Genomic DNA, 13638 nt, shown 5'->3' on the forward strand with positions numbered 1-13638 from the left:
TTGGCGAAAAGAAGCGCCAGGGGGGGAGAGAGTTGTTGGAAACCCTTCCTTTGAGTCCTAAGAGTAATTCAAGAAGTTTTAGAAGCCAGAGATCAGTTTCGCGCGTGTTATTTAACTACTAAATAAAAGGGGGTCAAAAGAGACCAAAATTGGAAGTTGGGGTCATTGGCGCAAGAAAGCGCCAGGAGGGGAGAAAGTAGTTGGTAACTCTTTCCTTGAGTCTTAGTAATGACAATCAAAAAGTTTTAACGGTCTGCACGAATATAAAAAAGAATGTTCACTTTTCATATTTTTTATATAGATCTCCATTCTTATTTATTTTTATAAATCTATACTCTTTAAATAAATATATGGATTCCTAAATCTTCTATATAAGTTCCTCTATTTTTGTTAGACTTATTAACCTTTTAAATAGTAAGAAAAAAAAAAACTGCTAAACAAAACAAAAGAAATATTTTGAGAAAACAAGGTTTTAATAAAAACTTAAAAAAATCAATTTTAAGAGTTTTTGACTTGTACTCTTTCTTTTCTCTCTTTATTTAAAATTCCACAATCTAATAACATATTACCCAAAGAAAAATTTAACTTTAAGAAACAAGTTTTAAATTTTAAAAATTATAAAATTATCAATTCAATTATAACTTTGAATTTAAATTTTTTATTTAAAATATTTTTAAAAAAATAGCTTCAATATTTCTTATGTTCTATTTTTCAAGCAAAATAAATAAGTAAGTAAATATATATATATAAAAAGACTTGGGGGGAGAAAGAAGGATAAACCCTGGAGCTTGAAACTGCTCCTGGCAATAGGAGATGGTGGAAGAAAGGCAATTGGTGGGTTGAAGTGCATGTTTTCTTTCCGCAACTTCCTTGAAACAAATGGTGGATCTCACTTGTACTAACACAACCTTTTGTATAAGCAAAAACCCCCCAAAATAGGCACTGCAATGGCATCAGGGGACCCAAAATTACCACCCCAATCCCAACGGTTGCAAATTTATCCCAATTTAAATTCTGGGGTCTCCTCTTTCTGGAGAGGTATCTTTCTCCTTCTCTCTCTCTTAAGTGCAATAAGACCACCCCAAATGTAAAAAAGTTTAAATTTTTGGTTTTTGTTTGCAGAAAAGTATGAAAGAGAAGCCAAGAGGTATTGGGATGTTTTCTATAAGCGCCACAAGGACCGAGTTAGTTTTCCCACTTATTATGTTTGTGTTCTCTGTTAATGCAAATTTTGTGTGTTATTCAATACTACTTGGTTTCCTCGTTTGTGATTTTGTGGTGTCGTTTGATATAACTGGATCACTTACCAAGTTTTAATTTTTGAAGTCTCTTTGTTTAATTTTCAAGGCATTTTCTATGTGTAATTTGACTTCAGTGATAATACCTTTCTTCAGTTTTTCAAAGATCGGCACTACTTGGATAAGGAATGGGGCGATTACTTTTCTGTGAGTGAAAGGAAATAGTGTCTTGATTTTTTTTAGTTTGATTTGTGTTTTTCTAATGTGTTGCTTGCTGTGCTAATGGTTTAAATGGTTTTTTATTATCAGGGAGGAGGAAGGAAAGTGATTTTGGAGGTATATTTGGCCAGATTTTACTCTTTCTGCTTCCATGGTTTATAAGTTTTTCATTTAATTGAATCAATAATCATAATGGTGAGCATATATGCATGCTACAATGTTGCTGTTGGATTATTTTGAAAGGATAATTATTGTGGCCTTTAGTTTTGCATGGAACGGACTGTGATCACGGAGATAGAACCTTCCCACGTTTGTTTTTTTGTCTTCTATTCATCATTTGTGATGGTCACTTATTGATGAAGTTCATGTTCTGATTATGCTTCTTTTCAGGAGGCCTTTGCTCTAGTATGTTTCTTAATGTGTTATGCTGTTTGCTAAACAGGCTGGCTGTGGAGCTGGAAATACTATCTTTCCCGTGATAGCATCATATCCAGATGCTTTTGTTTATGCATGTGATTTCTCACCACGAGCTATTGAATTGGTTAAGGTTGGAAATATCCTTTTTTGTAGACTTTGTATCCAATTATCAAATCATCATCATCTGTTTGTGTATATGCTTGTTTGCTTCTTGACTTAGATGTATGCTTCTTGATTTGTTCTGGGATCTATTTGTGAAATCATTTCTGGAAAGATTTGTCATGCAAAAAAATGTAAAATCCATACGAGTGTATGTAACATTGGTCTAAATCATGTTTTGTCAAATAGACAGACCTTGGGGAAGCTTTCCTAATTTGTGGTCTTTAATGCTACATTATGGGTATAAATTGTGGAAGTGACCTCTTTTACACAGTGTATCCGTCGGGATGTAGGTTGAATTTTGCAACTTTTGACCCTTTAGAATGTTCCACCTTGTAGTCTTTCACAGTTCAACTAACTTTAGAACTTATGAGTTCTTATTTCTCTTATGATAAGAGGGCATACTTTATGTTTGCTTAAAAGGAAGGAATTTGCATTGCTTATATCTTTCTTTATACAATAACAAGAACAAGAATTGCACTGCTTTATCTTTATATAGATCTAACAAGATCAAACTTGTTTTCTTTATTACAGACACATGAAGACTTCAAGGAATCCCATGTTAGTGCTTTTGTCTTCGATTTGACAGCTGATGATCTTTGCAAAGAGATTCTTCCATCGTCTATTGATATTGTTACAATGGTATCTGAAATTCTGAATGGCAATTTAATTTTTTAAAGTTTATGTGGAGTGATTATGGGATTGCATTTGCATTTTTTGTTGTTGGAAGCTATCATGTTCTTGCCTTATTTCAGATAACTTTTGTGCTCTTATTATTGAGAAATAGTCTTGTCTCTTGCTTAAGTAGCTGACATTGTAAGCAGATATTTATGTTGTCTGCAGTGTCCCCAGAAAAGATGCCTCTAGTTTTGCAAAATGTTAGAAAAGTTATCAAGGTAATAAATAATTCATTACATTTTCCAGATGCCTTGCTAGATAACTTTTTTGCATGAGATGAAAGTCATACCCTTTCTACATTTGCAGCCAAATGGATATGTGTTGTTCCGAGACTATGCTACTGGAGACCTTGCTCAGGTGGATTTTGTTGTGCTTTATCTTTTTAACTCTTCTGTTAGAAATTAGAAAGTGGATGATTGTTATCCTGATTATTTTCTTCTGATAATTATTTAGCTATGATGATTGGAAAATCCAAATACAATTCTTATTGTTTTAATATTAATTATTAAATCCGTTTAAAAATTAATCTCTGTACTTTCAGCTGTGATTATTCTAAGGTGGGGAAATTCCATACTGCATCTTTTTTTGTTGGGCTAGGGGATAAAATATGCCAGTTTGATATGATTCAGGAGATTATGTCTCCTGTGTACTTATACAACTAAAAGTAACCCTACTCAGTGTAAAGCTGATAGACCCTTGCTCCATAACTAAAATATGGTAAATCATCAAACAAATTAGCATTACAATTTTATCAATTCCTTTGTTGGAAAGGAAAATTATTTGACTATCAAATTTTGATTGATGGATTTTGATAAATAATAAATAGTTAGTTACATTAGTGAGTTGCAATCAACAGTTCAGTGAAGGGTGTCACATGTATAAATAAGAAAAGGGGCAGAGAGGGAGAGCTATCTTGTTATTTGTGAGAGAATTGGGGCTATTGGGCATTGCCGCATTTGGAGGTGCAGTCCCTCAAAGTTTTGCAAGTTAGGCACTGTATTCAAGGAAAAATTCCCTTGTTCTTTCTAATAAGATACAAAGTCTATCAGATTTTTATTTTTATTTTTTGCTTGAACAATTGATGATTTGTGTATTTTTTAATATTCTATAGGAAAGATTCTCTAACAAGGATCAAAAGATTAGTGATAACTTTTATGTTAGAGGTGATGGCACTGTAAGTTTTCAGTTCTTCCCTTGTTATCTTGTAACTTAGCTCACATGTGCCTTTCTTCTTTTCTAATATGATACTCCTTTTGTTTCTTTCCAGCGTGCTTACTATTTTTCAAATGAGTTCTTGACAAATTTATTCAAAGAAAATGGTTTTGATGTTCACAAACTTGATGTATACTGCAAACAAGTCGAAAACCGCTCAAGGGAGTTGGTAATGAATCGGTAATATATTATATTACAAGTTCCCTTTGCTTATTTTTATATGGCAAAATAGTTTTATATAAGTCGTGTTTTTGCTTCCGGTAACCTATCATATAATATGCTTTCTTCTTGAACTTCTGTGGGTTAGATTTTAGCACTATGAGATTTCATTAGTTTGCCTTCACCCATTGTCTCACACAAAGGGGGAGGAGGGATATCTTCTTCTGACTCTAATAATTCCGTTTTATACTCCTATATTTGTTGCTTTCAGGCGGTGGGTCCAAGCTGTATTCAGCTTATCAGATAGTTCCAACTCTTCTTCCAGTAAAGAAAATGAGACTAATCATCCTGATAGAGATAATGTTCATAAGAAAATCAAGCAAAATAATTTGATTGGTGGTTCAAATGACTCTGCAATTGATTTGTCTGAGGGTGTGGCAATGGACATGTTTGGAGTCTTACCTTCCAGTGAGTATGAGGTAAGGCTCTCTCACCTTTGTTTGGTTGTTACTGGTTCTCTTAAGTTCTAACAAATTTTCTGGGTGTTTGAACGTATCCTGTTCAAGCTTGCTTCTTTCAGATGTTCTACAAAATTTGAATATCTGCTGGCAGTTGTGATGGCCTTTTTTCTTTTCCCTCTCTAGAAATCTCTTTTTAACATTGATTTTCTTATGTGCACAAATGTTTTCCCTTTTCATCATTTGAGTTTTTTGTGTTAGGTTATTGAGATCAACCTTAGAGGCTGGACTTTCAAGATTAGTTTACTTTCAAAAGAGTACCAACACACCTGCAAATCAACAGGATTGATGCTGTGGGAATCGGCTCGGTTGATGGCTTCTGTCCTTGCCGAAAACCCTAATATTGTTGGAGGGAAAAGGGTCTTGGAGTTGGGGTGTGGCAGTGGGGGAATCTGCTCTATGATTGCTGCTAGATATGCTGATCTAGTAGTTGCTACTGATGGAGATAGCTTTGCACTTGACCTACTGGCCAAAAATGTTGCATCTAATGTTGAGTCATCATTGCTGACTAAACTAACCACAAAAAAACTGGAGTGGGGAAACGAGGACCACATGGAAAGCATAAAGGAATTGAGTAATAGAGGGTTTGATATCATCATGGGCACAGATGTGACATATATTCCTGAAGCTATATTGCCATTGTTTGGAACTGCAAAAGAACTGATTGCTTCCAATGCAAGCAATGAAAATGATAATGTTCCTGCACTTATTCTTTGCCACATATTTCGCCGTGTAGATGAACCAACCTTACTTTCTGCTGCAGCACAATTTGGGTTCAGATTAGTAGACAAGTGGCCTTCTGAAACTTCAACCAATTTTTCTCAAAGCATTATTGGCAATTGGTTTATGGACAATAGTTTAAAGGATGATCTTCCTAGTACAGCATTAAACATCTTACTATTTTGCAAAGAATGAAGTTCAGTTCAGTATCTAGCTTCAATGCAAGTTGGTTTCTTGATTCTTCTCTTCATTATACCAAGTGAGAAGTAGAATGCAAATTCCTACTTGATTCATTTAAGTGCTCAACAATCCTTCTGGGCTCATTTGTAGAAGTTATGCTATAAATTTTGATGGAGGGTCGTAGAAGAGAGTTCTGTGTACTTTTATTTTATTGTTTTTTTAAATTTTCATTGTTTTGCTCCCCCCTTGGGATGCCATATATATGGACCTAGGTTGTTTTGCCCCCTGCATCATTTGCTTGGAAATGCAAAGGCCTACTTTTTGTTTAGTAATTATGATTGTCAATTTCGGTTTCTAAGTGAGATTTTGCTTTAGTCTTTTAGCCGAGTCATTAACCGGAAAAGGTGGCAACAAGCACCAGACAATTTTGCATTTGAACCTTCGTTCTACATAGTAACATAGCCATCGCAAGCTACTTTAAACTAAGAAATAATTTAAATGGACGGGCTAGAATAAAACACAAATGAAGATGTTTGCTTCTTTCACGTTTTGCTTTTAGCATGACATGACTTTATGCAACACTTGTGTTTAGACTATTTTTACACAATTTTTATAAACTCAGTTAAAAATTGTTAAGATTCGAATGTTATTGAATAAATCATAGCAGTAAAGATCATATATCTACCTAAGATAATTTCTTTACAAAAATTCTAGTTGTTTTTTTAATTGTTTCCTTTACGGATAATGCGCTCAAAAGGAGCATATGGCATATATTGCTAATGGTATTTTACTATTTTTAATTTTTTATCCAACAAGTCCATTAAACCAATGGAAGTTACCCCCTTCCTCCATACGGCTGAAACCTCACAGAAATTACAAAGGAATGAAAACAAGGACCACTAAAGCAACATAACTATTAAATCCAGCACTAGCACATTAACTTTCTTTTCACTCAAATTGAAGCATTATATTTGACTCTTTTTGTTATAAAAAGACTAAAAAGAAGCCTTTAGTAGATATGTTCATTTTCTATGAGCAGTTTATTCTGATTTGCACGCTCATATTCTTCGGTTCAATATTTGCATAGGGCGCAGGTCACTATATGTAGAATTTACCTTTATATTACAATAATGTGTGTAGTCTTCCCATGAAAATTCCTTTGTATAAATACTAAGCAATAAATATTTTTTAATCTTTAGCAGCATAAGGTTAATTACCCGAAGAAAAAGAACTAGGTTATTTGGATAAATGAGAAAGATGAGGCAATCTCAATTTAAGTTTTAAAATTCATCAAGTTTCTTGCTAACATATATAGATCTAATGTCTCGTAGCATATTGCATCTTTGAAACTTTTTGTGGTTCCTTTTGCTTATAATGAGTGCAATATTCTTTTGGGGATGAACAATGATGAAATGTTTTAATTGATTTACTTTATATTATTTTTCTTACGGCTGTGCAAATATTTGTGAATTTTTATATCATTGAAGGGTTTAACAAAAAAGAAAGGAATATTTGAAAGGTTAAAATTTTGTTAATGATGTAATATTATATGATAGATGAAACATAATAATATAAAAATAACTGACGTTAGATCAAGTTCTTCTTATTATTATTTACGAAACCAAAAGCATATTGTTCATCGGCTGATCAGAATTCATGCTATGTGGAAAAAGGAAAAATATGGAGTTCAATTCAAAATATATAATAACATAGGACACATAAAATTAATTACATTCCCATTAATATTGCTCGTTTAGGAACACTGTTTATTTAGATAAACTGATATCTTTTACACAAAGATGAAAGATCTTATGACATGCAGAATGGCACTGCCATCAAGAAGACAAATGCAAACTTCTTTTATTTAGATTATGCTTCTATTTTATGTTGATATTTGGAGGCTCACCATCAGCTAGAGGGAAAAATAAGTCTCTTAAATGAGTAGTAGTATAAATGAAATAACCCTTGTGCATATAACAAGTTAGAATTAATTATAAATGGACTGGTGTTTTATTTAAATTGGAATCATGTTGTTAATAATATACTTTTGTGAGAGAAATGAAAATGAAAGCAATGAAAAGAGAAACATTAACATTAACAATTGTCAAAGATAGACAAATTGTGAGCTTCTGATCCCTAGAGACCTTTGTCCTTTCGCCCTCAGTGTAGGGTTACACGCGCAATTAACATCAAGTTGATGCCAAACGATTTAATATAAATGCCTTTTTGTTAACATGTACTGGCACATATATTGATCTAATTAAGTATTATGCATTATTGTACATATATACGTATATATATAAATCTTTCTTATCCATGTCATTACTCATTTCTTTAAAAATCAAATAATTACATAATCAATTATTAGGCAACAAGAAGATAATTTAACCCCAGCAAAGCTCTTCCTTTTTTTCTTTTCACCTCAAGTATATAGAAAATACACATTGTTTAATTTAATTTTCCATCATTGAAGCTTTTGCTGGAGGATTTCAATTGACCGAATTCCTTTTCTTCAAATAGACTTTTCACAACCTGGAAGGGATGAGAACTTACGTTTTAGCTAACAAATTAATGTAAGGTGTTGAAAACAGTACTACACGTCTTAGAACCATATAGTATCTAGCACGGAGGTAATCAATAACTTCACCACAAAAATATAAAACTTGATTGTATGATGCAAAACAACCTAGGTCCAGAAGGGATGATGAAATTATTTTTCAATAAGAAAAATTTATTAATTCATGGAAATAGAAGGGATACTCTAATCATTACAAGTTAATAAACATTCCAAACAATCAAACACTCGAGACATTATCTTAACCAAACTGATTAATACACTCCAAAGAACTAATACACCGCCCAAAAAGAGATATGAGCAGAAACTAGTTAATACTGAACTGAGATTGTGACCTAAATTTAATTAAATCTATATCACCACTGCAAAATCAAAATGTTCATTACTAAATAGGTTCCCATTTCGTGACTACCGCAAAATTCATATCATTGCTACAATTTAATCACTTCTTCATCATGTACTCTCCAAACCCTAAAAGACTTTGGGATAAAATCAAATTTACGGATAAAAAAATTAAGAATGACTTTTGTATAAACTGTTATTGCGCAGTATAGACCAAAAGATCAGATGCTATAGATTTTTCCAGATGATTTAATAGTCTTCATATAATAAACTCTTAAACTTCACAATTGTAGGTTGACTGAGAGCATAAGATCAAAATTCGTCAACCAAATTAAGTATACTCACAAATTAATAGTTAATTATACCTGTGAAAATAGGTTCTCTATTCAAGCGCACACGTGCCTCAGACAAGAAGAAATAGAAAATGCTTTTCATGAGAAGAAGGTAAGGTACATCAGATAAGCATGCTATATAAGAAGTATCTTTTATAGGTAATAGCTAACAACATATGGAAAAGACATGATGTCTCTTATTATTGAATCATATGATTGCAAAAGTCTAAGTTGCTAGCTAGGGTTACTTCTAGCATATGAAGGGAGGGTAATTAAGAAAAGAAGAAACAAAAAATAGATATATAATAGCTAGCAGAAAGTGAAAAAGGATAGAACAAAATGGTGATGGGGTGACAGATAGAGAGTAAGCACACATAGTTTCAAGCATGAAGCGTCATCATCCAAGAAAGTACCATGTGTGCTCACTCTCTTCTGTCACCTCCCTTACCCTTAATCTCCATAGAATTAATCAAATCTGAAGTGTATCACAGTTCCTTAAACCTGCAATAATTGGATCAGATTAAGCTAATACACCCATGCTTTTGAAATGGGTTATTGAAGAGTTAGAGGGAGAGAACAAACTAGCTAGGCCTTAATTTATCTCTCTATATTAATTGACTCAAAAACTGTTCCCTTTCTACGGAACAAAATACAAACTTGAATTTTTCTTGTGTGAAGAAGTGAAGGGGAATGCAGGGGTTTATATAGAGCCAGAAAGAGAGGAATTGCTTGCGTAACGTATAGAAGGAATAAATGTGGGGTTTATCTTCCATTGTTCATTCTATAATAATTTAAGTGTTATAATGAAAGGAAAAAGAGAAATTAGAAAAAAGTAAGTGTAAAAACTTTATCTTTATGATCTCTACAGCCATATGCAGCAACCCCAACCACAAGTTTCTTTATTCTTTGACGTAACCAACGGTCTTATAAGCCCTAGTGGTGCAGGTTTGGGCATTTTACATGAGTTTAATTTTCATTGATAATTTGTCATTACGCTGCTAAAAGAAGTTTCTAAGGCATCTTGTTATCTAAATCAATTAAAAATGTTTGTTTTTCATCCCAAGCTTTTTAGGAGTCTGAAATGGGGGTAGATTCAGAGAAGAGAGATAAAAAAAGATTATAGCGAGAGATGTAATAAAAATAATGGAACGAGACACCATCTCTTCTCCCTAAAATTTATAACAGATAAAGCTCTTAAAAAATTATATGGTTGATGTGAAATAAAATAATAGTATTATAAATATTAGTAGTACAGTTTTAATATTTTATATATAGGTTTAATTAAAATTCTAACTCCACTCTCTTTTTCAGTCAAACCTGTATGAAATTCATCCAATAATAACACATTAATTAAAAATAGGCATCAAAGAATGTATTATTACTTTTACTTTTATCTATATTCCATAACCAATAAGGTTAGTCTTATCATCACGTCTTAAAGACATCGATTAAATAATATTTTAAATATTTTATTATAAATATATAGTTTATAGATATAATTTATAACTTTTATAAGTTGATAGCTGATTTTAATAAGTTTCTTAATATGATTTATTAAAGTAAGTTATGTTTCGTTTATTTTTAATATAATTATTGAATAAGTGTTTAAATAAATTGTGTATATTTTATTAATCATTTTCAATTACTTGCCATATTTTTATATAATGAATATATTTTTTAAAAATATTCTTTAAGTTACTTCATTAATTAAATTTCATCTTTAATATTTTTCTTTTGTTTCAGACCTTCAATCTTTTTTTTAAAAAAATTAATCTCAATTAAATCGAGTCTACGTAGAACTTATGCCCTAAGTTAATTAATGTTTGCCTAAAACTAATCACAATTTCTGGGTGGTTTAACTTGCGAAAGATCAATGGCCAAATAATTAGCTAATTAACATATGATTAACCCATGAATTAGTGCTTGTCAGTGTTGCCCGTTGAGCGCTTCTTAGCTAGAATATGCTAATTTATCGATCTTTAAATTTTTAGTGATGATACACGCCATTAAAAGCTGCTAATGTAGATATCATATATATGACACCGGTCAAATAAGTGACAATTATACGATGTGCTTAATTTACAACAATCCCATGAGATATTTTGTTAACTTTAACTTTTTAAGATTAAGTTTCAGCACGTAAACGTCATACTTTTTTTTAATTAAAAATAAAATATTTACTAATATACAATTAGGTAATAAATATTTTTTATAAAAAAATATTGGACTTTCAATATTTAAACTCAATGCTATCTAAAGATTAAAGTTTACAAAATTATTAGGGTTTTTATCAACAAAACTGTGTGGTTATTCACTTTTGAAGTTATGTCTATCGATTCTGAATGAACGACAGGAAGTCAACGATATAGGTTCTTGCCATGAATTATCATGTCAAAAACTAATTAAGTGCAGCATTATTGTTCCCATCTTAAAGGAATATTCATTGTTGTTATTACACATAATATGCTGCACATTGAATTGTAGTGTAACACATGGAAGTATAATGGCAGGTTCTCTTCCTTTAATTAAAGAAGGAAAGGAGAAAAAAGTTGAATTGGTATTCAAGAGCAAAACTATCCAATTAGTGCTCGACAAAATACTCACAAAGATGAAGATCTAATGCGGCGCTAAAGCAGTTTAAAGTATATTTGCTTTATACTTTATATTACTTAAAACATATTATTGATGCAAAGTAAATCATTGACATCAATTAATGTTCGAACCAGTAGCTGCAAGTGTGTGATTTCAGCTTGAGCCTCATTCATAAAAATTAAATTTGCATGATATTTTTGGTGTTATTTATTGATTAAAATTAAAGCTTTATTTTAATAAAATATTTGTATTTAATATTATTGGAAATTATCAAGATAAAATTCAAAAATTTAATGGATAAATAACACTAAATGATATATTAAAAACTGTACTTAAAATTTGCGCAATAGGTAAGCATAGTAAACTTTCTGATTAATCTTTAAAATTTTAAAATAAAGTGAGTATAATATGTACAATCTCAGAAGCTATTTTGGAGATTTAGCTATATTTAATTACCCACTTTGATTGGTTCAGTTGAAGAATCAAAGCACAATCTATGACCTATACCTTCACCTATGAATGCGAATGCATCACGCATCGCATAATATTACCTCGTGATTTGAGGAAGCTATGCCAATCATTTTTGGTAAATGTAGTTTTTATAGCATCCTAAGACGATAATGATAATTATAATTTACTATGTGCGTGGATCAGACCAAGCATAGGGTGTTTCACGCCTCACCGGCACGAGGTACAAATTTTTAGGCCATTGCTATATATGAACCTAATTACCATATATATCTTCATAGTAACAATGATATCGTACTTGTATTAATGATGATACGAGGTAAGATACGACAAAGGGCATGATATAAAACTTTCCCAATAGGGAAGTGCCATATGAATATAAGGTTTTCTAGACTTGCCCTTTTTTGGTGGACAAGAAGCATGTTGTTTTGATTCCAAGTGTTTCAAGAGACATGAAATGACATTAGAGAAAACAAATGTTTGTGGATAAAACAATTGCCACTTGCATCATAAACACAAATTATGATAAGCATCTTCTTTCTACCACGGCCAACTCCTCTCTTTGCTTTTACTTTTTTGGTAAGGTAAGCCTTATGGCCTCTAAAGAAAAGACTGAGATCTTTTTGGAGTAGCACGTTTATCTTTTCAGATGCATGTGTGTTACCATTTCCCACTTTCGGCAAACCAAACACGGGTATTGGTATTACCAATCAAAGATGAATCATTAATTATTTGTCCAACTCATACAAGCTTGGAGATTATTTTCAAATATTAATTAACAACTTAAATAGCATTTTCTAATTATATGTATATTAATCTGTAATTTTGAAACTCTTTCTCATATATATGTTTCTTGTTCTTGGTATCCATTTTCCTATATCTGTTAGTGGCTTCCAAAATTTCCAGAATCACCAAATCTAATGAATCAAATAATCGCAAAGGAAACAATATTAAAAATATGAAATGTCTAATGATTATTGAATTAAAGAGTTTGTTTATCTTCAAATAAAGTTTTAAGTTCAAATTTTATAAATAGCAAAAAGTAAATATTGAAATAAATTTATTGACTATGCATATTAATGGAAGTTTAAAACAATTTTTAAATATATAAGAAAAGAATAATTTTAAATCTTTCTATTTCTTGTATGTATACACAATTTCTTAAATATTAAAAAAAAAGTTATTGAATATTTTCATATATTTTGTATTAAGTGAGTATATATATACAAAAAAAGATAGAGGTAAAAATTCAAATTCATTCACATAATTGATATACACATGCATATCCTCAATTGAACTCTGGTCACATTTTGCATGGTGGGGATTGCTTTGCAATGGTATGGCCAAGTGGGTGAAGGATTCCACATTTCCATTACTTGAAATGATAAGACCCTATCTAATCCTTATAGGGGGAGCATGCATGTCCTTTGGAATTCGATATCAACTTATCAAAATGTGTTGGAAACTGGCCAACAAAACAAAAGGGGTCAGTGAAAGACAGCAACACCCTCTAGTGTTCTTGACCTTAACATAATGGAAGAGGCTCATTTCTAGATATTTTCTCTTATAGTAACAATATTTGATTGGTCATTATCAATTAGGCGTCAGAAAGATGGTGTTGCCAACTCAGGTGGAAGCAGGCATGTGAGTTGAATTTGGAGGCATGTGCTAGAATCAAATATTCACACATCTTTTAATTTGCTATTGTGCACTGTGCACGCCAATATATTGGCTCAGTGTGGCGGTGTTGCAGTTATCCTCACCCCACAACACTGCATGCTAGGGGAGCTGGATTTCTGTATTGTGGTTTATTTTAACACTTTTTTATA

General features: G+C 31.7%; 1 protein-coding gene across 4 annotated transcripts; it reads left to right on the forward strand.

Annotated features, from left to right (window-relative positions):
- Positions 1–766: 766 nt before the first annotated feature.
- Positions 767–5854, forward strand: LOC113846524 (uncharacterized methyltransferase C3H7.11). Of its 4 annotated transcripts, none has more exons than XM_027474908.1 (12): positions 767–1038; positions 1123–1184; positions 1395–1445; positions 1548–1574; positions 1900–2004; positions 2568–2675; positions 2858–2929; positions 3018–3068; positions 3823–3885; positions 3979–4103; positions 4354–4561; positions 4802–5827. In XM_027474908.1, exons 1-12 carry the CDS (start codon positions 948–950, stop codon positions 5513–5515), a joined length of 1677 nt encoding a protein of 558 aa, XP_027330709.1. In that variant the 5' UTR covers positions 767–947; the 3' UTR covers positions 5516–5827. The 4 variants fall into 4 exon arrangements, 3 of the variants coding, with proteins under 3 accessions (XP_027330709.1, XP_027330710.1, XP_027330711.1); XM_027474909.1 differs by having other exon boundaries at positions 1395–1449; positions 1552–1574; positions 4802–5632; XM_027474910.1 differs by having other exon boundaries at positions 1395–1449; positions 1552–1574; positions 4354–4568; positions 4943–5146.
- The last annotated feature ends 7784 nt before the right edge of the window (positions 5855–13638 follow it).

The sequence above is a fragment of the Abrus precatorius genome, unplaced genomic scaffold (assembly GCF_003935025.1).
Source record: "Abrus precatorius isolate BTA unplaced genomic scaffold, Abrus_2018 Scaffold8, whole genome shotgun sequence".
Taxonomy (NCBI): Eukaryota; Viridiplantae; Streptophyta; class Magnoliopsida; order Fabales; family Fabaceae; genus Abrus; species Abrus precatorius.

Coding starts and splice junctions, on each gene's coding strand:
- LOC113846524 (XM_027474908.1), top strand. CDS start 948: ATGGCATCAGGGGACCCAAAATTACCACCCCAATCCCAACGGTTGCAA. Junction 2,676..2,857: donor CTATTGATATTGTTACAATG/GTATCTGAAATT, acceptor CATTGTAAGCAG/ATATTTATGTTGTCTGCAGT. Junction 2,930..3,017: donor ATGTTAGAAAAGTTATCAAG/GTAATAAATAAT, acceptor CTACATTTGCAG/CCAAATGGATATGTGTTGTT.